The 26,087-nt window shown below is 42.6% G+C and overlaps 1 protein-coding gene across 1 annotated transcript in view; it reads right to left on the bottom strand.

Moving 5' to 3' along the window:
* The window catches only part of LOC106556669 (uncharacterized), a 47,923-nt gene extending 23,486 nt beyond the window's left edge, over positions 1-24,437 (bottom strand). The window contains exons 1-3 of the mRNA XM_087715255.1: positions 24,235-24,437; positions 22,393-23,353; positions 19,602-19,629 (exon numbers count right to left, since the gene is read on the bottom strand). Coding sequence (XP_087571381.1) covers positions 19,602-19,629; positions 22,393-23,353; positions 24,235-24,437 — 1,192 coding nt within the window. The remainder of the gene's footprint in view (positions 1-19,601; positions 19,630-22,392; positions 23,354-24,234) is intronic.
* Positions 24,438-26,087: the final 1,650 nt, after the last annotated feature.

Here is a 26,087-nt window from a genome sequence, read left to right as displayed (position 1 = left end):
CTGCCATACTGTAACACGTATAGAACAGAAGCAATAATTAACCATATGATTAAATCAGTAAACTAAAAGCAATAATTGGCCATATGATTAGATCAGTAAGGCAAACTGTCCAACTCCAAGCGTTGATTAAATCAGTACCCTTAACACTAAGCAGATCAGCAACCACAGACTTGTAACTAAGCGCTGATTAAATCAGGGGTTACAACTGTTTAACTCTCAAACATTAATTAAGCATTGGATGTTTGCATGATGATAAAAGGTTTATTGACTATGAGTGTTCTTCAAGTCTACATGAGAGTAAATGAGTTACCATATACTGTAAGCTTGCACAATCATGATTGGTCCGCATTGGCTATGTGAATCCACCCCTCCCTTGTGTATGCTCAATAAAAAAGGACCCCCAGACTTCGTTCTGGGTCGGTTTCGTCCCGAAGGAAATTCGTGTCCGAGTCTTCTTTCCTCATTGGCTTCATGAACCACCCGCGGAGAAATTGCAATGGTTTAACAACATGGCTTAGCTGATGCTTACTTCAGTTGCTAAACTAATCCACAAAGAAAAGTTCCAATAATAATTATGCACAGGAGTCCTGTATCCCCTTTTAAACTTGCGGCTGTTCAGTGTAAGCATCTCATGATGTTAATATGTTTGTGGGTTTTCTGTGTATTTTTCATGCACACAGTTTTGAATCATGGGGCAAAATAACTATTGAACTAACTAAGTTGTATTGCAAATGTGCACCTAGCTAGTCAGTGATATGCCTCACCTGAGTCCATTGGGCTTACACATCTTTGGGAAGTGGGTGTATAATGCCGTATTACCTTGGTTGCTCCAAGGTGGCTATTACACCTAAGCAGCACATTCCTCCCATTATATTTATTTATTATTTATTATTTATTATTTATTATTTATTATTTATTATTTATTATTTATTATTTATTATTTATTATTTATTATTTATTATTTATTATTTATTATTTATTATTTATTATTTATTATTTATTATTTATTATTTATTATTTATTATTTATTATTTATTATTTATTATTTATTTATTTATTTATTTATTTATTATTATTAATTAATTAATTTATTATTATTAATTTATTTATTATTTATTATTATTAATTAATTTATTATTATTAATTAATTTATTTATTATTTATTTATTATTTATTTATTATTTATTTATTATTTAATATATTTATATGCCGCCCAATCCCGAAGGACTCCCAGATTTTAACATCTATTTCAAGTGGACAAAAAAAAAAGTGTAAATGCTACTGTTGATGTTCATGCTGAAAAAAGAAAAGAAAAATGAAGTTGCAATTTATGGGTTTGAAGATTAGAAAAGTAGACTATGGAAAGAGAGAAATTATGATGAAACCTCAGGGCAAAATATAAATGCATTTATAACTGCTGTAAAGAAGATTAGAAGTTGATTCTTTACAATTTTTTTCTTTTGCTATTTTCTTTTTTATACATTCACGTTTCTCTATTTTCTAAAATTTGTATTGTTTTTATGTTGTTAAAAGTCTCTTTAATAAAAATTCATATGCGTCTGTGTATGTGGGTATTTATATAGACAGATAGGTCATATTGACCTATCAATAGACTATTGATCCTCACTCCTGAAGGCATACCTCACTTTAAAAAAAAGTGTAGGAAAATCTGTGCTGTATTTATGAATGTATTTTAGCTTCAAAGCGCCGGTACTTTCCATCCTTTTCCTTTTGCACCAGCAGATGACGCCATTGCATTCTAGGATTTGGTGCAGCAGTTAAATGGGGTTCTCAAAAATTATTATTCCCGAATTGTTCATGCTCTGAGACAGCCCTGCTTTGTTTTGTTGTTGTTTTGGTGTTCATTTCAATGCAAATAAGGGAGTCCCTCATGCAAATATATGTCTATTAGAACCTGCAAATGTGAACATTTCCACATCAAGCTGCTTTCTCCTCCTCCGCAATTTAAAGCCAAAGTCCCAAAGATGCTTTTTCAAGAGGCAACTGGACTTTCTGGTTTTTCTTTGAAGACGTTTCGCTGCTCATCCAAGAAGCTTCTTCAGCTCTGCCTTCGTTTTACAAATCTTGAAATATGTAGAAAAACGTATTAAGCAAGTTGGAGGTTACCAATAAATGACTGCAAGAAATAGTATTCAATCGGTGTCCTAATTTCTTAAACTATCACTGATCCTAGAGCAACAAGCATTTTTCCTACCTCGAAGCAAAAGGGTGGGGGGGGGGGGGAGGAAAAGAAAAAGAAAGACATTGCTATCATCCCTGCCTTTCTTGTATGTTTTGGGATCACTGGGGAAAAATCTGAGTGGGCATTGCTTTTTGTTGCATATAGGATGTTTTTGAGAATTGTAATGGGTAAATGATTGGATCTCAGCATTTTCAGGACCAGAAATTTTTCCTGAGAGAGGAAGAAAGAAAAAAAAAGGCAAGTTTCAGTATGTTGAAACTCTATGGGGTGAATGAATTGTTTGAAGGCTGATTGAGTGAATAATTTCCAGAAAATGAGGACTGAGCCCCCTGCCTCTCCTAGCTCTTCAAATTTGCCGAACTGCAGATGGAAAAGCAGTATTTTTGGTAATTCTGGTTAAACTGCAGCTAACCCAGAAGTAAATTGGCTCCGTTTCTAAGCTGGGTGCACACATTATGCTAAGACGGAGTGTGATTTAATTTTAATTTAGTATGTTCTGTGAAATGACCAGCTGTGATTAATAAACTATGGATTAGGAATTCACCTCATGGGAAAATTACACCATTTATACTTTAGACATTAACCTAACTTAACTTAGTGGCATGCATGATCCAGCCGATAAGATGGCACATGAGAATAGAATGCTAATAAAATGTGTGTGTGTGTGTATGTATTTGTATTTATATGTATTTATATTTGTATACTAGTTGCTAACCTGGCGTTGCCTGGGTATTTATTTATAGGGGAGAAATGTCCGGATCATACGTAGCTTGTAATGTTGGGTTTTCCCCTTACCAGAGGGAGCCCTCTTGTGGAGTACTGTGAAGCCGTTACCATAGCAACTCCACTGCGCTATATAGTAGAGGCCAATATGGCAGTATGACAGTAGAAGCCAGTATGACAATAGAAGCCAGTATGGCAGTATGGCACAACCAGCTGTATTTTAATGGAACACACACCCAGAGGGGTGTTAGGAGTGTCTTACCCCCACGGTATTTTTCTCCAGAGAGTACCAAGTTTGCACGCACACACACACAGCCATTTTAGATAGATGATAGATAGATAGATAGATAGATAGATAGATAGATAGATAGATAGATAGATAGATAGATAGATAGATGATAGATGGCAGGCAGGCAGGCAGAAGACCAATTCAATGAAAGTGGCACTAAAATTTAGAGCAAGCTAAAGGGAAAACTCTTTTTCTAAAAATAAATTTAATATGCTACATTAAACATTGTAATTTCTTTTTTGCTATAGGTTGTAGATAAAATACAGGATGTAGATAGTAAGATTTTAAATCCAGGGTGTAATTAGCAAGATTTTCTGAAGATGTCAATATTGTGTGTATCCCACTCTTTGGCATCAAGTGAATTTGGTAGAGTTTAGCTCCAGAGTGCATGTTCAAAGGAGAAATATAAGACCGCATAGAAATTTCCCTATTATCATAACTTGAATTTGAAAGGAAAATTGAAACCCAACCCTTTTTTGAGTTCAACAATGTTTCTTACCAAACCACAACATTTAATAATGTATGACTGTTCTAGTTTGACTAGAATTTAGTCCTGACAGTGTGAGGGAGTCTCGGTTATTAATATCTATACTGTTGGAAAGAAAATCCATCTGGTTCAATTCCAGGCTGGGAGAAAGATGCTGGAAACAACATGGAGGCTGATTAGAAAAAAAGTTTAATGATGAACAGAACCAACAGCACTTCTAGGTCAGCTGAATAACTAGCTAAATGAGTGCCAGGATTTTATACAGGTCCTGAAATGCTGCTGGGCAGTGGTGTGTTTAGAGGATCAAGGAAGAGAAGAGACGGGAGCCAGGACTTCGAGAACTCAGGTTTATTGCAAGACAACTATTTACAAGCGATTCAGAGCATCCCCCGCTTGACATCTATTTAAACGGGCTGTCAAAGCAGGGGTAACCAATGGGCGCGCTTCCAGCGTCTGGCAACTGATGACGCTCGCCCCTAGCCAATCAGGGCGCCGCTAGCAGCTACCAACAGGCGATGCTGCGCCTTAGCCAATCAGGGCGCAGCCTCGTCTGTTGCTAGCCGCCAGGTCATAAGTCGAGGACTTTCCGAGTCCTCAACACCCCTTCCCCCTGAGTGAGAGTGCATGCTCAATAGTGGAGCATGCGTACTTGGCGAGATAGGCGGGGCGGTGCCGGACCCGCCCAGAACGCCTCAGTTCTCCAGGAGTCATCAGAGGGGTGAGTCCTGCTCATTGTAGCTCCTCCCTGAAGGGAGTGGAGCTCCGAGCAGCGCCATCTTGGGACAGCCCAGAAGGCAGGCTCAACTCATCAGGTAGGCTGGGCCGTGGGGGCGTAGAAACAGGGGAGGTGTCACCTTGCCGGGAGGCAGCAACCGGCAATGGATTGTTGGTAGAACGGGGAAAATGGGCCGGACCGGTTTGAGTTTGTGGCGGGGACGCTGGCCAACAGGGGGAGTCCAGATAGGTGGGGCCTGCTCTAGGAAAGGCCCTTTCGTGGGAAACTGGTTCGGTTTGAGGCAAACAAATGGTAGGTTGGAAACCTGCAACATTGGGGTAGGAGAGGCCTGCCTGGGGAAAGGCCTCGAACTGGAACATTTGGACCGGCTGGCAGGCAGCTGTGTCATTGGGCCCTGGATCAGATGGGATGCCGGTCTCCGCGGGGAGATGCCTCCTTAGCTGATCCATGTGGCGCCTCCACTCAGATCCATCGGCCAATCCGACCCTGTAAGAACAGGGGCCGGTTATGGACACAATAGAGGCAGCCACCCATCTAGAGTCTCCAGAAAAGGAACGGGCCCAGACCAGATCCCCCACGAGGAAAGAGCGGGGAGGGGAGACCCCCAGGTTGCACGGCTGCTCCCCCGAATAGAGCGGATGAAGCCTATCCAGGGGGGTCCGCAGGCGCTGACCCATCAACAGCTCCGCCGGGCTTTTGTTGGTCGTTGGGCAGGGGGTGGAATGTTGGCTTAACAGGTAAGCCATCACCCTCGACTGCCCATCGCCCTGGTCCATCCAGCCAAGTGCCTCCTTGGCCGAACGGACCACGTGCTTCGCCCGGCCATTGCAGGCCGGATGGTACAGGGTGGTGGGTGCGTGCCGGATACCCTGCAAGGCCAGGAATTCCTGAAAAGTGATGGAAGTGAATTGGGGCCCGTTGTCGGAGACTACCACGTCCGGCAACCCGTGGCTTGCGAACAAATGACGGAGGGCCCGGACCATACTCTCAGCGGAGGTGGAGGTCATAAGGACCAGTTCCACCCAGCGAGAGTAGGCATCCACCATGATCAGGAATGTCTGGCCATGGAAGGGGCCAGCAAAATCCACATGTATGCGCGACCACGGGCCTCTCGGAGCCTCCCACTCACAAGTAGGCACCGCCGGGGGGTTGGGACGGGAGAGTTGGCAGGTAGAACAACGGCCCACGCAGGCCGCTATCTCTGAGTCCAGCAACGGCCACCAGACATAGCTGCGCGCCAACGCTTTCATGCGCGCTATGCTGGGGTGGTCCTTGTGGAGCAGAGACAGGACCTGGGAGTGCAGAACGGGAGGGATCATGACCCAATCCCCCCAAATCAAACACCCGCCATGTAGGGACAATTTGGCTTGCTGGGCCTTAAAAGGCCGGAAGCTGTCAGCCACCTTTCCCAAAGGCCACTCGCAAAGGAGCAAACCTGAGCCAAGACCGGGTCGGCCTTAGTGTGGGCCGCTACGTCCGCGGCCAAGAGGGGAAGGCGCGAAGAGGCAATTAGCAGAACAGAAAGAGAAGGCACTGGGGCCGGGTCAGAGTCCGGCAGGGGGCAGCGGCTAAGGGCATCTGCATGCCCCAGCTGCTTGCCCGGACGGTAGAGCAGCGTATAAGAATATGCCGCCAGGAACTCCGTCCATCGCGTCATTCTAGGGGAGAGAATGGGAGGGGTCGGCTTGTCGCCTGCCAGAAGCCCAAGGAGTGGCTTATGGTCAGTGACAAGGGTGAAGTGCCGACCATACAGATAGTCGTGGAATTTCTTAATCCCGGACACTGCAGCCAGAGCCTCCTTGTCGATCTGGCTGTAATTGCGACAGCGGAGAGTGTCAGGGAGTAGAAAGCCACAGGGGCCTCCGAGCCATTTGGGAGGACATGGCTCAGGTCCGCCCCCAGACCATAGGGGGAGGCGTCACAGGCCAACGTCAGCGGCAGCTTGTGTGTGTGTGTGTGTGTGTGTGTGCGTGCGCGCTTGTGCAATGTCTGAAATCCCCCTAGGAAATTGTGCAATGTAGTGAGCTCTGTGTCTTTTGCTAAATGGTAGTGGGTTAATCCTAAATGGTCCTGTTCTTATAACAGCAGTCACCAACTGGTGGTCTGTGAGAAAATTTTGGTGGTCCGCAGAATTTTTTTTGCATTTTTGCATTTTTTCTATTGCACTAAATCAGGGATCCTCAATCTCTAGCTCCTGGGCTAGATACGGCCCGCTGAAGAAATTACTCCACCTTGCTGATGGGATGGGATCCTTCAGGCACTTAGCTTGGCTGCCTGTTTAGTAGCTCCAGCCCTTCCCTCTCTCCCTTCCTCCCTGGCAATCCAGGTGCTTCAGTGAACAGTGCGTGAAACTTCAGCCAGGCTCCTCAAAAGACAAAGTTTGCAGGGGGCCAATCTAGCATCTGGGATTGCTATAAGATAAACATTCATTCTTAGCCGTATTTGAGATTCCTAGCTGCAATGGACAGCAAACCTAGCGTTGACCCCAGGCACTTCTCTCCACTAACAGGCAGCCAAGCTAAGTGCCTGAAGGACCCCATCCCGTCACTAATTTATATTAGTGGTCCACAGGATTTAAAATTATGAATATAGTGGTCCCTGAGGTTTGAAAGGTTGGTGATCCCTGTCTTAGAATTCAGGTGGAGGAGAATGTAAATTTTTAATCCCATTGCTGGAGGTGAAGGTCTTTGTTTCTGAATAGGCTGGCCCAATCTTTCTTATTGAGCACAAAATATCTGCTGTGAGCTATTAAGAAAGTCTGCTTTCTGTCTTTAAGAGCATGTTTCTATATTTCTCCTTTAGGGAAATTGTACTTCTGATGAAAGAAATGTCCTTCTGGGTTCATCTCCAAGTGGGGAAAAAGACACTGGAGACATTGAGGCTGCTTGGAAAGATGGTTTATTGTTGGACAGGGCCACATGGCTTGAGCCCTGAACAGAAAAGGTGATCACATGCTTCAATGTTGGTGGAGAAGAAGAGAAGGAGCTTGCTAGGCTTTTTATAACCTGTTCAGTCCCACCTCTCTGTTTCCTGTTCCTGTGTAAGAAATGTATTCTGATTGGTTGTCAGACTCCCATGGGGCCATGCAGGGGCTACTCTCTAGGCTGTGTTTTGAATCCAGGTATGGATGCGTTCTCAGATGCCATGTGGTCAGTTGAGTAAAGTTCCAATATTATCATGCCTTTCTGTAGCTGCTGGTGAAGTCTTTATTATGTAAAGTGGAGTAGCCTGGCCATCTTAATGGCCCATTAACAGTGGGGATGGGCAGGAAGCTACAGGCCACTATTCTGTCTTTTAAAACATGTTTCTCTGTTTTCACATCCAGAGAAATATTCTGCCTTTTCAATATTTCCTAGGATATTTCATTTTTCTGGGAGATGGTTGGATGATAACTTCCCACACTTCATTGTAAAATTTTTGATTCGGTAACCTTAGGTCTATCACCAAGGAGACAGTGCTGCAGAGAGGCACTGAAAAGAAATGCTGGAAATGGAAAAAATGCCCAGAAATATCCTTGAAGTCATCAGAAGCTCAGCTCAAAGGAGGCTTGCTTTGACAATGTTATAGTTCTGCCCTGTTTTGTCCTTTATATATGAAATCTAACAGAGCAAAGGAAATTAATTTGCAGCTGTCTTAGTATGGAATTGACAAATCAACTAAGGAAAAAGAAGCGTAGCTGCCCTAAAATCTGAAAAGATTTCCCCATCACCAATTAGCTCCCTGCTGAAATGTTAGATTAGAAACTATTTTTTTTATTCCTAAAGTCATTTCTAAAGTCAGTAATTTCTCAAGGGATGGTTTAATTATTAATCGCAGAACCTGTGTACTTTGCCCAAGGTTAGAATCAGGAGGTCATCCATTGGTTCTCTGACCCAGAATGTTAGGTGCAATCTGATTTGTATAACTCTGCTGGTGAGTAATGCCTTAAGTTTACATCCTGCATCTGGAGACCAATTATTTACCACAGATCTCAGGGCAAACAAAAACATTAATCTTCATCTTTGAAACCTTCTGCCTCTTCCTCCCTTTTACGTAATTTCATCTGTTAAAGTGTTCTGGAGAATTTGAAAACTCCCATGTTGTTGAGTCATCTTGATTCTAATGCAAAGCTATCAATTATAGATTTGGTTTCTTTGCTTTCCTCAGTGATCAAAAGTGATCATTCTTGTGCGGCTGATTTTTTTTTATTGCTGGAAAAGATATTTTGCAACATGCAACATTTCCTCAATGCATGTATGCTCCATTCAGTGACTGTGTTGATAATAATGACTTCCCTGAATAAATGCTCCTATCACTTTCAATAGCATACATGCAGCTAGACATGCATACTGTAGTACATGCAATACTGCAGAACTGATCCCCCCTTAGATCTGTCCTTGTCTCTGTGAATTCTAAGTCTCTTAAGTATATAAGTTCAAAATGACTAACATAAATACATTCTTTATTGAGTCAAAGTAACTGAGGAGCTGAAAGGAACTTAACTTCTTAGAACAGTGGCAGTTTCCGGAAGAAGTTCAACCCTGTTAACGAAGGGAAAAAATATGACATTCACCCAGGGCTAGTTTAACAAGAATTTTAGAGGTATATTACAAGATGGCAAACTGGCCTTCAGAATAGCTTCCTGTTATTGTGATGTAGTTTCTTAATCTAAAGAGTGTTTCCAGTCCTGCTTCCTTGGAAAAGTTTGAAATATTCAGGAAAAATAACCTCGGGATCATTTGATGTATAATGCACATAGTTATTTTACCGAAGAAAATATCTGTAACTCAGGGTTGGATTGTAGAGCGCTTGATATTCTTTGAGCTCTGTTATTTGCATGCAGGCGTTTCATTACTTAACTAGTAACATCATCACTAGGTAATAATAATCTCCTCCTCCTCCTCCTCCTCCTCCTCCTCCTCCTCCTCCTCCTCCTCCTCCTCCTCCTCCTCCTCCTCCTCCTCCTCTAGTTGGGTACCCATCTGCAAGCAAACAAAACCTCAAAGAACATCAATAACTCAGTTTGACTTACAAAAATAGCATTCTAGAATAAGCTTCTGCTTCTATTTTTGCATCTTGTTTTTTGTTTTTGTTTTTTGCTAATGAAGAATTGTCTTTTTAAAATTGGACTATGTGGCAAGGAAATAATTATATTCATTTGACTTCCGAATCCCAATTGAAACTAATTTCCGCTTAAGGTTGCTGTTTCTATACATCTCACCAATTTCTGCCAATTGCATACAGGCTGTGTTAAAATTTTCCTCTTGGTTTCCCATTTGTTTAAAAGACTGAGAGTTGTTATTTATACTTGAATTGGGTGTTAGAAGTTATGTGTTACTGTTCTTTTCTTTTTAATGCATGGAAGCTACAGCTAGAATGATTTGTTGAGTGTAATTGGCTTCACATTTCTCAATGGGTTTTGGTGTGTTCAGGTGGATGTACGTTTTTTTCGGATGTGATTAAAATTTATCTTAATATGATCCAGAATTCAAGACTGATCAGTTCATCTTTCTCCTATTATAATATATTGTGTTGGTACTCTCAACAGGGCTGGTCAAATGGTCTTCAACAGTTGAATCCAGCTGTTGAATTACTGTATTTGCATCTCACTTAGTTACATAGACTCCTGGTAGCCTGATCCTTTGAAGCAGTGCAACAAGACCATTGCAACATGAACATTGACACTCAGTGATCTGTTCTAATTACATTAACTCCTGTCCAATGATTTACCTGGATTGAATCACCTTGGGAAATGTCTGTGCAAGCATTTAGGACTGGTAAACAAACCTTCAGCTTCTAGATTTTTGACCTCAAGAGAACTGGCTTCCTGATATCTTCAGTTAAAAATAACTTTGCCATTTAGATATAGGTTGGTGGTACAAGTACTTTGGAATTTCCACTAGGACTAAAAGGTTTAATATTTCTTTTAACAATAACTTTATAGCAATTGTTTCTGAGCAATTGTTAGACTATACTAAATTAGATGTCCAAGGATAAAGTGAGGTATAGAATAAGATAGAACTAATATGTGTTATATTAGATTTAAAATTAATATTGTTGCATTCATAATCTTCCCCTTCTCATCAAAATAAGCAGTGCTGTGTATTTTAATGGCTTGTGTGGCAGGTTCTATCACCTTGTGTCCCTTTTCTATGGTGAATAGTCAAACAGCAGTTGGCCTTTTACTAGGAGGTGACATGCATTCAGTTTTCAAAAGGCACTGTAACCCAGTTCTAATGGTATGTCTGGTTTTCCTTTCCCTCAACACAAGGGTGAATTTGTGTCTTTGACCTCTGACACACCTGCAGCGATTCACACATGGCTACAGCTTTGATCCTTGGTCTATGTTCTCCAATTTACAACAGCGTTTAGATCTTTGTCCTCAATTCTCCTGTGCCATTTGCGGTTGCAATTCTTTGCTGCCCTTGTTTTATTTCCTGCACAGTTTAATTAAAACAGTCCAATTTCCTAGAGATTGCCACCCATAAGCAATCCTCTGTTCAAGACTGCCTTTAAATTTTATGTTACACCCTTTCTCTGTGGTATATTTTTCTGTGAGCTGACTTGCCTCAAAATCTCTGTTCCAGAGCATCTCTCCTTTGCCTAATGAATGGCATAGTGCAATTTTACAAAGCTTTTCCCTGCCGAGGTTATTTTTTTTCTCAGTTTGCAAAGTAAACGATAAATGTATACTTATTTAATTCAATACATTCCTAGTGTATTTGAAGTGAATAAGGCCGACACCGTTTTATAGGCCCCTTTGCTATGACATTATATTGCTTTTCTCTGGCTTTTTCTGACACTGAGTGAAACAAGGGAATGTAGTATAACTAGTTGGTCTAGACTCCCTTTCCTAAGGAAGTTGCAAATGATCCCCAACCTGTTGCATGCAAAACCTTTCCTCTCTTTTTGCCTAAACCTGTTGCATGCAAAACCTTTCCTCTCTTCCTGCCTAAACTTAAAAGTAGATTATTGACTGAGGCCAGTTTCTTGCTCTTAAATGTTAGGCAGATTTCTTGAAAGCCATTTATTACAAAATAATCATCTGCTTCCTTTTATTTCTGTTGCCTGTATTTAATTTAAAATAAAAAAATTAAAATAAATGCAAAACATATTTCTTCCTATGTTGGATTATTACTTAAACTTTTTCCCCCCTTAAGACACCTGCTCACTTTTAAAATTTTTGTAGGACTCCAAAAAAAACTATAGGTTATAGTTATTAATGTAATATATTTAATATAGTATTAAAATATACAATTGACACATTTGTAGAATATGTATTTATTGAATCGTATCAAAATATATATTTAACTCTCTGATATTAACATACACAAAATATCAGGGTTCTGACCAATGCCCTAATTAAAACATGAATCTCAAGCCGAGGTTCAAAATAAATTTATTAGGAGCACGTTCCAAATAAAGCCAACTATGACCTCACTTAATTCACGCCTTGCCTCTGACCCTGTTTCCCCCCCCCTCAAGGTGTGTTATCAGTTACATTCCCCAACGAAGCAATTTCACAGGTTGTAGCTGTTACTCCCTCCAGCCCTTGTGTGTCTCTGTGTAGATCACCTTGATGTTTGCCAGCTGGAATGTGCTTTGTTTTTACTGAGGTGCAATCTCCTTGATACAGCTGCAAGGCTCGATTCGCCATCCCCCTGCCAATGGCAACTCAAGAGCAGGTCGGGAAGACTTCGCGAGTTGACACAAAATATATTTCATGCAAAGAACCTTTTTAATAAACAAAAAAATGGAAATGAAAGACATTGTTTCAAATGTTTGCTTATTATCTGGCTTAATAGAAAACAATTGGATTCTCTTCAATGGTTTTGCAATTAATTAATTGCAATACATTTTTAGTGGAAGTATGTCATCTGACTTCAACACAGATATGTTTGGAAAAAGGGAAAGGTATTTTGAGGATTTTTCAGGTAATTGTGGATAGGTTTTTTGATACTACACCAAAACTCATTGAGTGTTAGTTTCTTAAACATTAGGAACAATGTAGAATCTGATATAGATCAATGAACTTTTTGTATTCAATTACATTAAAACCTATTGGTCAATCTTGCACTTTTAATGAATCTTGTACTCAGGCATGCCTTTGTAATATGATACTTCAGATAAAGAGAATATGGATTCACTGAGTTCTGTAGATTTTCCAAATTTTGACACATTTCATTTTTTTGTACCGCACCAACAAGACAGGCCAAAATCCACAATAACTGCATTGGTCCAGGTCTTCCCTTCAGGCTTCCAGTCACCACAGTCAAATCAAAACATTTAATCCAGCTATGACTTGAGTCCTACAAACAGACAAGATGGCCCTGGGACACTGCAACCATTGTAATTATGAGTTGCAAATCATTTGACTTTTGATCATGTGACCATGGGGATTCTGCAGTGATCATAAGTATGGAAAATGGTCATAAGTCACATTTTTAGTGCTACTGAAACTTTGAACAGTCACTAAACCTGGTGTTGTAAGTTGAGGACTACCTGTATTTTTTAAATATAGGCTGAAAAATAATTTTTATTTTGCACGCCCCTCAGAAGGCAGCCTGGGAAACCCCCTAAGGATCCTCAGACCACATTTTGAGAAGCACTGCTGGACAGGCATGTGTAGCTTTTCAAGATGACTTGCAATATTTTATTTTATTTTATTTAGATTCTTTCTCTCCTCCAGATGGCTATTGCATAGCTTCCTAAAACCTCTGGAGGCCGTGGATCATTTCTCATGAAAGTCTGCAAGGGTTTTTCCCAGTGTCTTTTGGCTTAATATAGATTCCCTTAAATGCACAGTAATGGAATCACTACTTGTGAGACACATTGTCCCAACTGCTCTGTGGTTTGCAGCATCCCAGGCTCTTTTGCTCTCTGTTGTCCAGCACAAGGGCAATCCCTTGAGACTTCAGGATTATTTTCATCCACTTGAGTGGCCAGAGGGGGAATTCTTATCCTTCCAGTTTCTGCATCTGCTGAAACTTCCTAACGATTTCTGAGGAGTTTATGGCTATTATTGTAATCTTTTCCTTAGTTTTGCAGGGATTTATTCTTCTGTCTCTTCTATGATATTGCTCTCTTTGCACATTTGCTTCAGTCACTGGAACCCAGAATCCTGTTGGAAGTTGTAACATTTTTGTGTCTCTGTGAATATCCAAGAGGAGAAATAACAACCTGAGCAAAATTACAGGAAGTCCTCAACTTATGACCACAACAGAGTTCCAAATTGTTGCTAAGCAAAGCAATTGTTAAGTGAGTTTTAAGACCCTTTTTTGGCCACAATTAAGTGAATCATGCCATTGTTAAATGAATCAGGTTCCCCCATTGCCTTTGCTTGCTAGAAGCTAGCTGGGAAAGTTACAGATGATTCGGAACAGAACAACTGTCATAAATACACATTAAAAATAAAGGTAAAGGTTCCCCTCACACAAATATATTAGTCATTCCTGACTCTAGGGGGCAGTGCTCATCTCCGTTTCAAAGCCAAAGAGCCGGTGCTGTCTGAAGACGTCTCCGTGGTCATGTGGTTGGCATGACTAAATGCCAAAGGTGCACGGAATGCTGTTACCTTCCCACAAAGGTGGTTCCTATTTTTTCCACTTACATTTTACATGCTTTCGAACTGCTAGGTTGGCAGAAGCTGAGACAAGTGATGGGAGCTCACTCCATTATGCGGCACTAGGGATTCGAACCGCCAAACTGTCTTTCTGATCAACAAGCTCAGCATCTTAGCCACTGAGCCACAACATCTCTTATAAAATACATACTAACTGTACTTATTTCCCCCCAAATATGAAATTAAATATTCTTATAAGGTGACAATTTCCCCCCAGCTTTTCCCCCCTATTGATTGAATGATGGACATAATAGCAATAGATGATGATGTATTACAGCATTTTATCCCTGAAGACTTATACATTTATAAATTGTTCTGATTATTCAGAAATTTGCCATCTAAAATGGGCCATTAAAAAAAATATTCTCTTTCCAGTTGGTATGTCGTATCATTTTCTAGACTTCAGTCTTAAAATAGTATGAGGGCCTGTGATAATACAGGTAGTTCTCAGCTCACAACCACAATTGAGCTGAAAATTTCTGTTGCTAAGTGAGATATTTGTTAAGTGAGTTTTGTCCCATTTTACATCCATTCTTGCCACAGTTGTTAAGTGAATTAGTGCAGTTGTTAAGTTAGTAACATGGTTGTTAAGTGAATCTGGCTTCCCCATTGACTTTGCTTGTCAGAAGATTGCAAAAGGTGATCGCATGACTCTGGGACGCTGCAGCCATCATAAATGTGAATCAGAAGCGTCTGAATTTTGATGACATGACCATGGAGATCCTGCAATGGTCATAAACGTGAAAAATGGTCATAAATCACTTTTTTCAGTGTCATTATAACTTCAAATAGTCACTAAATGAACTGTTGGAAGTTGAGGACTACCTGTATTTAAATTAATTATTGTTTATTTAAAAATAAATATGCCTCTATTATTGAAATTCAACCTACAAATTGGTGTTGTGAGCATCACATTCTGAGACGATCCCCTTCTTCCTCTGCTTGTTCCTGTGTACCTATTAATTGCATAGATGTCGGGGCTGTAAGAAGCACAGTCACATTGTCTGGGGCCCATAAGTATCCAGCTTTTGGTGCCCTTTTGATGACTCTTCCATTAAAAAAAACCACCTATACTGGGTAGAATATGTTAAACATCATAGAATATCCCCTTACTATAATTGGTAAAAAACATTGATTGTAAAGAAGCACAGTCTAGTGAAGAATTTTCTACATATTTTAATAACTTCAGAATAACTATGATCTCCTTCTCCAATTCATTTGGTACTTTGCTTCTTATAAATATATAGCTGTGATGAATATATGGGGGTACATACTGATACAAATTGGCCAACATCTATGGAATTTTAGGACAAAGGCAGAAGTGCCCAGGTCTAAAGCTTATGGTTTTCTGTTCTGTTGCTGTGGAACTACAGAATTTCTATGGAAATTTGGATGTAACATGTAATTTATTACTATTACAATTATATGCCATTCCTGTTGGCAAATCCTATGGAAAAGTTTAGCATAAGCGTAAGTAATAACAGCCAATATACAGCTGAGATGCTTGAGTCATGCACTGCTTGATTCACCAGACTGATGTCAAATACACCTCTATGCAGCCTAGTTAAATTATCTTATGGCATTGCAAAAAGACAAGAGAGCTGAATGATCAGAGTGAGTAATCTTTTATCTAAAGATTAATTTTGAAAACATGGTAAACAATTTGGTACATTCAGACATTTTGGACTTCAATCCCTACCAGTTCCTCAGTCAATATTGAGGGATTATCTTAGCTGTAATTCAAAACAACTGGAAGGAATTGCCAAGTTGCTTCTTCCTGTTCTGTTCTGTACACAGTTTTCAGCCTTGAGGGAAGCTATAACTTTTAAGTTTTGCTTTGGTGCTGCAACTTTCTGCTGATGTCAACAACTATTTCACTATTACTGAATAGAGTGGAATGCTACAAATTAGAAATAATAGGCAAAAAAAAAACCCTAGGTCAACAGTTATTACCTATTCAACATCCCCTCCAGCAACACAATGCCATAACACTAATTTAAATGTGATACTTTGAAATAGGAGAAGGTTTGCACACAAATGTATATTCAACTCATTCAACTACTACTGCACATTGAATCACACAGTGGTTTTTTTAGTTAACGAAGATGGACTTTATACTTAAATTGTAGTTAAAGAGAAACATAACTCTTATGTTAATGCTCAATAGAAAAGTTAAAAATAAAAGACAAAGTTAATCATAATAAAGTGGTTAAGAACTAACTGGATAATTCTTCAAGTTGATTAGTCTCCAACAATAAAAGCCATTTCCCCATCATATGATGAAGTTATAAATAAAAACCCTAAAATTTCCAGAGCAATAGTTTCGTTAGCCTACTGAAGCAAGATCTGATCTCTTTGCTGTATTGTGAAAGTCCTAGTTAGGAAATCAGCACTGTAGCTATTTCATATAGTTTTCATGTAAAATATATCAGCCAATAACTCTTCCTCCTAATTTTTTTCAGAAAACTTTCAGTTTCCTCAATATGTTCCTCTTTCCTTATTGTCTTCTGTCATGTGATCATAATGGTCCAAATTTAGCTCTTTGGTGCTAACATTTTGTTAAACATAATGTCAGCGTTCCAAGTATCATGCAGGCAAAACTATCCTTAAAGTTCCAATTTAATGAGTCAGACATCTTAGCACATCTGTGAAATCCCAATTCAGGAAGTTACATCGGATTCCCACCCAGTTGAAAGTTCATGATCCCGTCCCCACACCCACAAATTCATCACATGGTCCAATCCTCTTCCTCCACGCTGGCATCTCCACCCAGCCGGTTCCGGTCATATGCAGAGGTGCGGAGACAAAAGATGACCTTGGGTCTCCAGAAAAGAATGACAACAACACATTCCACAATTCTACTTCTTCCCATTCCCCCTCCCAACTACTACACCAATGAAACAGCATATTGAAATAAGAGAGAGTGTGACAGGCCAAAGATCCCAAAAGGGATATAACTGCAGGCCTGACACATTGCCTTAATCCACAAACACGGACAAGTTTTAGCATCCTCAAATTTTGCAATATTAAAGTGTGAGTTTGTTTCTAAATTTACATGCAGGACACATTAGTTTAAAACACATTACAGCAACGTGACAGTTAATGTGCCTCATAAAATTCACTTATGGACATTTAAAATTTTATGTAGCATTCAAATATGCATATATGATGATTACATATTAGAATATTTGGGAACAGCTGTAGCAGGGAAGATTATTTTAAGGTTGCCACTTAACAATGGTGGCAAGACCGGTCGTAAAGTGGGTGAAAGCTCACTGAACAGCTGTCTCTCTTAGCAACAGAGATTTGAGGAAGCCAGAATCACTTAGCGACTGTGTAATTGACTTAGAGACCGTTCAAGTTACAACGACACTGGAAAAAGGGATTTATGACTGTTTTTCACACTTAATGACCATTGCAGTATTCCCATGGTCAGGTGATCCAAATTCGGATGCTTGACAACTGACTCTTTCTTATGACAGTCCCATTGTCCTACAGTCATGTGATCCCCTTTTCCAACCTGACCATTGAAGTCCACGGGGAACCCGGATTCACTTAACGACCATGTGACTTACTTAAAAGCTGCAACTACTAGCTTAACAATGGTGACAAGACCAGTCGTAAAGTGGGTGAAAGCTCACTGAACAGCTGTCTCACTTTGCAATGGAGATTCGGGGCTCAGTGGTGGACATACAGTAAGTTGAGGGATACCTTTCCCTTTCCCTTACATGTGTGTCAATCATCGGTAATCCATCAGGCCTTTGCTCTCAGATTCTCAGTCTGGCCCACAGTGATTGACAGCCACTGTTGGAGGATGGATTGAGTAAGATGTGTCGAAACTCACTTTAACAATGCTCTTGCTTAGCAACCAAAATTTTGGGCTCAATTGTTGTACGTTGAGGACTATCTCTGCCTTCCTATCCATGGCAGCCTTGCCTAGTAAAGTCCTTCCCTTTTCTGGGAATTTCCCCTCTGTGTTATAAGCACCAAAATAACCAAGATGATATAAAGTCTCCTGCTGGAGCAGAGGGTTGGACTAGATGACCTCTGATGACCTTTCCAGCCCTGGATTACTGTGCTGTTTCAAAGTATTCTCTGAAGCTGCATCTAGTGCCAGGGTTTGTGGTCCTTCCTTCTTCTCCTTTTTCCTTCCATTCATCCATCCATCCATCCATCCATCCATCCATCCATCCATCCATATCTCATTCATGTTCCCTTCCCTTCCCTCTTTCTCCCTTCCCTCCCTCCCGCTCTCTTTCTTTTCTTTCTTTTCTTTCTTTTCTTTCTTTTCTTTCTTTTCTTTCTTTTCTTTCTTTTCTTTCTTTTCTTTCTTTTCTTTCTTTTCTTTCTTTTCTTTCTTTTCTTTCTTTTCTTTCTTTTCTTTCTTTTCTTTCTTTTCTCCCTTCTCTCTCTCGCTCTCTCTCCCCTTCCTTTTGGATGAAGCCAGCGTACTTAACCCCCCCCCCCCCCGCTCTTCCCATGCCGTTCTTTATCAGGGAGGCACGATCAAGTATAGAGGAGATTCCACCCCCTCCCAGTCATTCTCCTAAAAAGCCTTTGGCTTTCCTAAAGCCATTTGGCTGCAGCCCCTCCCCCAAACCCCACCACCATTGTGATCAATCTCACCATGGCTTCTGGCTGCCAGCATTGGCAGCTAGCCGATTGGTTGGCAGCTAACTGTCCCAGGCGGCGAAAAACCGAGGACGAACCCTGCTTCGGTGAATGGGCCGTGCTGAAGCACGTGGGATGGAGGGGCCTTGGCCCATTGTCCAGGGCGAATGGGTGGGGAGCTTGTCAGCTGAGGAGAAAAGTCAGAGATGAATCCCCAGAGGAACCCTGGCAGAGAAGGAGGGGGGGGGGGCAAGGCTAGCAGAGGAAAAGACCTTGTCTGTGTGTGAAACCAACACACAGATCAGGAATCCACTCCACAGACACAGCTTGGCAAAACAGTCTGGCTTCAGGTTGCAAAGAAATAAGGCATGGAGGTGTTCTCTCCCCTTATTTATTCAACCAATATGAGGAAAGCTAGATTGGAGAAAGGTGGGTGTAGTTTTAAAACTGAGAAGAAGAAGAAGCAAATAACTGATGCTATACCAATGACACTATTCTGATAGCTGAAAATGCCAATTATCTGCAAGCCCTACTAATAAAAATAAAAGATCAGAGAGCAAAATGGGACTAAGACTGAATAAAAATACCAAAATAATCACAATAGCCACAGCAATCAGATTTAAAATTAGCAATGAAGATACTGAAGTGGTGGATTCCTTCCATTTTTAGGGTAAACTATCATTAACTAGTAGTTAAGAAAAACATCAGACTAGCTGTTGGTAGAGTAGCCATGAAGCCTTGGAAAAGATATTCAGGTGCTGGGATGTGTCCATATAGTACCTACAAAAATTAGAGTCATGTATACAATGGAAGAAAAATGTGGACTTTGAAAAAGCAGGACAATGCTAAGAATGTTTTTGAATTTTAGTGTTGGAGTAAACTACTGTAAATATCATGTAGATTCAAGGAACAAAGTACAGACCATTCAATGACTCAATCTAGAGTTCTCACCTGAGGCACAAATGACCAAGCTCTCCTCCTAGAAACAGAGCATTATGGAGGAAATTTATCTATGAGGTAACTAAGAATCAACGCTGACTTGATGACACATAATCAGTCAATCACTTCCCACGTGAGCTGAGGAGGAAGGGAGACAATGATAAGAATAATGTTAAAAATCTATGGCAAATCTCCTTAGTATGAGTGTGGCTGATTATGAGATAAGCTATGTAAACTAAAGAGTAAATGAAATTAAATTGCCTCAGAGTTAGGGGATGGGAGGAAACATTGAATGGCTGGGAAATAAGGTTAGCTAAAATAAAATATTTTTCAAAACTGCAGCTGCTTTGCCTGAAGATTTGCAATCTCCGTTCTGTGTAGTGCTTCTGGAATTGTTATTTTCCTGCTTCTGATTGCATTCTTTAACCTTGAAAGCATACATCACATTTGCAATATAGTATGTTAGTAACCTCGCCTTGTTCCATTCAATAGAATATGACAGTGGGACTCCTTCCATCTTCTTTCATAGCTCAATTGCAAGAAAAACAAGACTAGTAGCAACAGCTTCTCATTAGTAGCACTAGGAGCTAGGTGTCTGGAAGCTTTTATATTACTATTACTATCTTAAGGGAAGAATTGCACCACCACCAAATAAACTTAGCACTTTAAATAAGATAATTGGAAAGTACATATGCTTCTTTTTGCTAATAATAGCAATAGCATTTAGACTTGCATACTGCTTTACAGTGCTCTCTAAGCAGTTTACAGAGTCAGCATATTTTCCCCAACAATCTAGGTCCTCATTTTACAAACCTCAGATGGATGGAAGGCTGAGTCAACCCTATAAGGCAGTGGGTTCCCAAACTTGGCAACTTTAAGACTTGTGGACTTCAACTCTCAGAATTCTCCAGCCAGCTCTGGCTGGAGAATTCTGAGAGTTGAAGTCCACAAGTCTTAAAGTTGCCAAGTTTGGGAACCACTGCTGTAAGGTGATCATCCTATCTAGATATCCCTTCCAGAGATGCAATTGATTTTTGGAGAGCTCATCTTTACTTACCTCTGATTTTCTTTGAATAAAATTCTTTCTTAGCGGAAGAGAACAGCAATTCTTAACACTACTACTTTTACTACCACTCCTTTCCTCTGGGTGAAAGAAAAAAAGGTAATTTAGCTGAAAAATAAAACTGTTCCCCTTGGTTTTATGTAAGCAAACAGTGATCATTTGGGAAAGAACGTCGGTCCTTACCTGAACGTTTGTTTTAAATAGAATTGAGGGAGGGGTTACGCATGGGATATCATCTAAGCCTGATTGGTCCAGCGACTGAGGGAAATTTCTTTAATGCTCCACCTTTCCCCATTGGTTCCCAGTTTCCTTGATGTTGTATGAAGAACCTGCAAAAACACAAACAAGACAGACTGTCCCGACCCTCCACCTGTCTAGCTACTTAAGGTCTAACTAGGGAGGGCTGTAACTCCCTCCCTCAATTCTACTTAAAATGAACATTCAGGTAAGGACCAACGTTCGTTTACCAGTGGAATTGAGGGAGGGGTTATGCGTGGGACATACCCAAGCTCAGTCCCAGGGAGGGTATTAAGCCTCAGGGAGAGGGGCAGTCTCCACCTGCTGGAGGACCCTGTGCCCAAAGGATGCATCCGCAGATGTGAAAGAATCTAAACGATAGTGTCTGATAAATGTGGTTGGGGATGACCAAGTGGCTGCCTGACAAATGTCCTCGAATGGGACCCTAGTGGCCCAAGCCGCTGTGGTAGCAGCACTGTGTGTGGAGTGGGCTGTGAACCCCGAGGGAGGAGTCTTGCCAGAGGACTCATAGGTGGAGGAGATAGCCTGGCATAACCACCTACCAATTGTAGCCGATGATACCCGAGCCCCAGGGAGGCAGACTGAAATGAGATGAAAAGGGCCTCGGACCTGCGAAAGGTTGCCGTGCACCTAAGATAAATACGCAGGGCATGGCGTACATCTAATTGGTGCAAAAGACACTCCCTCTCATGAGAGAGGGCAGGGCAAAAGTTGGGAAGGATGACCTCCTGCGCCTGGTGGAAGGAGGAATTGACCTTTGGGAGGAAGGTTGCGTCCAGGTGCAGGACCACTCTCTCTTGGTGAAAGAGACAAAGATCGTCTTTGGATGACAGGGCCCCTAACTCCAAAATGCGATGGGAAGAAGTTACAGCGACTAAGAACGCCACCTTCAAAGATAGGAACCTGAGGTGGACCATCCGCAATGGTTCAAATGGAGCCCCTGTCAGTGCACTTAACACTAAGGGAAGGTCCCATGTGGGAAATCAATGTACAGGGTGTGTGTGTGAAGATTTGCAGCTCCCTTCAGGAATCTCTTGATTAGTGGGAGATGGGAGAGGGGGGGAGGTTGTCCCCAGCAAGGACCAAGGACAGGGCTGCCACCTGGCATCATAGGGTATTATGGGATAGCCTTCCATCCAGGCCCTTCTACAAGAAATCGAGGACCTGAGCCACCAAAGCCTCGGTTGGGCAAATATCCAGGGAAGTACATCACTTAACGAAGGTGGATTATGTGGAATTGTATATTCGTGTGGTGGACGGTCGTCTGGAGGCCTTGATGGTCGCTATGACCGAGAGGATAGGTTTGCATTCCTCAGGAGGTGCCGCTTAAGTGCCAGGCGGTCAAGTGGAGCCACTGGGGCTCCAGATGAACTAGGAACTCCTGGCACAAGGAGACCTCCTCCCGAGGAATCCTCCAGGGAGGGGAGATAAACAGTTGGACAAGGTCCGCAAACCAAGGCTGTCTGGGGAGCCTAAGGATACCTCCTCAGGATGATGGACACCCTCTCTACCACTACCTTCCTCAGGATCCCCGGGATGAAGGGAAGAGGGGAGAAGGCATAAAGAAGGCATGGCGGTCATCTGCTCCTGAGGGCATCTGTCTCTTCTGTATTTCGGGCCGGGAAACGTGAGAAAAATCTCGGGAGCTGTGCGTTGGCTGGGGTTGCGAACAGGTCCACCAGAGGTGTGCTGAATCGTTGGCAGATCTTGTGGAACAGTTTGTGTTGGAGCTGCCATTCGCCATGGTCGATAGTCACGCGGCTCAGCCAATTGGCCTGGTGATTGGCCATACCTGAAATGTGCTCCGAGACCACCAATGCTAAATGTCTCTCTGCCCAGGAACTGAGGCATAGGGCTTCCAGCCACAGACTCCGTGAGTGAATGCCCCCCTGATGGTTCACATGTGCTTTTGTTGCCATGTTGTCCGTCAAGAGGAGCACGTGGCGGCCGGTGATCGAGTCCCTGAAATCCTGGAGGGCCAGATGGGCTGCCTTTAGTTCCAATCAGTTTATATTGTGGCGCAGGTCTGAGATTGACCATCGACCCTGCGCCAGTCTTGATCCCATCAGTGCCACACAGTCGAATAGATGCGCATCTGTTGTGATTGTCACCCAGTCCGGCTCCCAAAACTTCCACCTGCAATGCAAGGCCGCGGACAGCCACCCCCCCAGGGACAGACGAACCTCCGGTGTGAGGCGGATGATCTTTAACAAGTTGCTCATTCATTTGTGTTGGTATGGAATGAGAGTCCATTGAAGAATCCTCGAATGCAGCCTGGCCCAGGGCACTATCCCTCTGCAGGACACTATCTTGCCTAGGAGGCGAGCCAAGGTCAAGATGGAAATGGACCGACTTGCGCATATCTGCTGAACCAGAGACTGGAGGCTGGAGAGACGGTCTGACGATAGGCAAATGAGGCCCACCTGGGAGTCTATAACTGTCCCTAAGTGAAGAATTTGTGTCGTGGGAGATAAATGGCTCTTGGGGAAGTTGACAGAAAACCCCAGAGATGGAAGAGTCTGGGTGGTCAGCTAAAGGTCAAGGACTGCTGGCATCTGTGATTGGGCCTGAATGAGCACGTTGTCTAGGTAGCATTGGAGTCTCACCGGGATGGACCTGAGGTGAGCTGCCAATGCCACCAGGACCTTCGTGTAAGTGCGAGGGGTTGAGGCTAGGCCGAATGGAAGGGCATGATACTGGTAGTGAAACCAGTTGTGGGAGAACCTGAGATACCTGCGATGGGAGCGCAGAATTGGAATGTGGAGGTAGGCCTTTGTTAGGTCCACTGATGCAAGATGGTCGCCCCGCCTGACCCCTTGTACGATTGACCTGTGGGAAGACATTTTGAATCGCCTGTAGACCAGATAGCGATTGAGTTACTTGAGGTTGAGGATCGCCCTCCATCCCCCCGAACTCTTCGGGACAATGAACAGGTTGGAGTAATGGCTCATCCCGTATTCCACCTCTGGAACAGTCTCCACCACCTGAATATCCAGCAAATTTGAATGGCTAGTGACATGAGGCGGCAGGGGACCGGATCCCGAGACAGGGGAAAGGTCCTGAAGAATGTCAGGGGCAGGGAGAGAAACTCTAGGCATAGGCTGTACCTGACGTTCGACCTGACCCAGGCATCCGATGTTATCTGGTCCCACTGATCCGTGAAGTGTTCCAGATGACCGCCTATGGAGAGATGCGGATTGGAGTAATTTCCCCTTGTGGAAAGGGTGCCTCCCCACGAAAGGGCCACCTGAACTGGCCCTGGTATCTGTTTCTGTCTGAATAGAATGGTCGTTGAGTCTGTCTATCTGACTATAAGAGACAAACCTATGCTGATGGTAGTCAGTCTTGGGTGCTTTGTAGGAAGGTCTTTGATAGTGGGATGAACGAATGTCTGTTTTTTTGGCATTAGTAGGCAAGACCTTTTTCTTGTCTTTATTCTCTATGAGAATAGGTTCTAGACACTTGCCAAAGAGATTTGGGCCCAAGTATAGGGTCACTGCAAACTTCCATTTGGCTTTGTTGTCCATCTGCCAACTGCGTAGCCAGAGAAGATGCCTGGAAATCACTGAGGTAGACAGTGATTTCGGGAGGCTTGGGACGCATACTTAATAGAGTCCAGAGTGGTATCTGCAGAAAACTGAGTGGCAGCAATAATTTTGGTGAGGTCTTGTAAGAGGTGTTCGTCCTGCACTGGGATGAGGTCCTGTAGCTGATGGAGCCCATGACCGCAGTGCAGTTGAAATAAGAGGCCACCACGGCAGATCTAATCGCCCAGGCGAAAGCAGTGAAGTTCTTACGCAGAGTAAGTTCCGCACACTTATCCTCTGGTTTCAACTTGTCAACTGCATCTCCTTACACTACTGTGGAGTTTGTGGCTAGAGCAGCCACTGGTACGTCTAAGCCTGCTCCATGTTGTAGAAGTGGGGATCGTTGCTCCCCATTGATTTTTTACCACCTCTAAAAACAGAGGAGGAGCTGGGACCTCTTCCTTATTGGTGGCAGTATTGGAAAACATGGCTAAATTTGGATCTCTAGGCTGGGAAACTTTCGGGTCTCCTGTGCCTATCTTGGTGGTCCTCCTCGTCTTATGCAACAATGTTTTAAACATAGGTGAAGGAAAAAGACCTGGGGAGGCCAGAGGTTCTGGAGGCACTGTGTCTTCGTCCTCCGAAAACCCCATGTCCTGTTGGACGTCCTCCCCTAAGATGGGGCCTTGGCTCACCACAGAAGGAGAAGCTGATCTGGAACTCTCCTGACCACAGGCAGCTGTGGTCTGTCTGGGCCCAGAGCATGGCCTGTCCTCTGCTTGCCGCAAAATGGCCACCAGAGGCTCTTGCATGTAGCTTGGGGAAGCCGGTGCGGCTGTGGCTCGTCGGGCGCTCTGCTGGCTTGCTCTTCATACCGTGGCTCACCTTTTGAAGCCGCAGCTTGCCTTTTGAAGCCGCAGCTGGTGCAAAAAACGGCGATTTGGCTCTCACGCCGCGGCTCGGCTCTTTCTCTTCAGGTGTGGCTTGTCTTGATGAATTCCGGCTGCGCCACTTCTAAGGCTCACCAATCTTCACAGCTGTCCCACAGAGCTGTAACAATGAAGTCTGTCACCCCCCACTGAACTCCCAATGGCCCACGGGCAGGAAGAAGCCTCAAGGGATCTCCCACTCTGAAATGAGAGCTCTCCCACCAAGCTGGCAACCCAGTCTCGGAAGGCAACAGCTCGAGCAATTTAAAATTTAGAGTAGTCAGTTAACTGAATTAAATCAATTAGCCATAATCAATTTGTACTAATATTTCCTCTAGGGAACAAAAAAACTAGTGTTTGGACCAAAGACTGAGAGGAAACTGGGAATCAATGGGAAAAGGTGGAGCATTAAAAAAATTTCCCTCAGTCTCTTGACCAATCAGGCTTAGATGATATCCCACACGTAACCCCTCCCTCAATTCTACTGGTAAACAGTGTTATTCTCAAAATAAGTCATTTTGTTGTTCTGCCTCTTAACTCCTGATACATGGTTGCCAAATCTCTATCCATAGTAACATTTTGGGCACACCTTAAAAAGGCAGTGGTTTCATTTGTTCTTTTAATTATGCTTGCTACCTTCTTAATAATACTCTTCAGCAAATACTGTGTAGTTGGGAGAACCCAAAAAGACATTTCAAGACTAATAATTAATCAAGAGCTT

This window comes from Thamnophis sirtalis, unplaced genomic scaffold (assembly GCF_051295495.1).
Source record: "Thamnophis sirtalis isolate CommonGarterSnake01/CBP01778 unplaced genomic scaffold, rThaSir2_p1.2 scaffold_5, whole genome shotgun sequence".
Lineage (NCBI taxonomy): Eukaryota > Metazoa > Chordata > Lepidosauria > Squamata > Natricidae > Thamnophis > Thamnophis sirtalis.
Note: the sequence above shows the minus strand (reverse complement) of the source record. Positions and strands in the feature narration are given on the sequence as shown.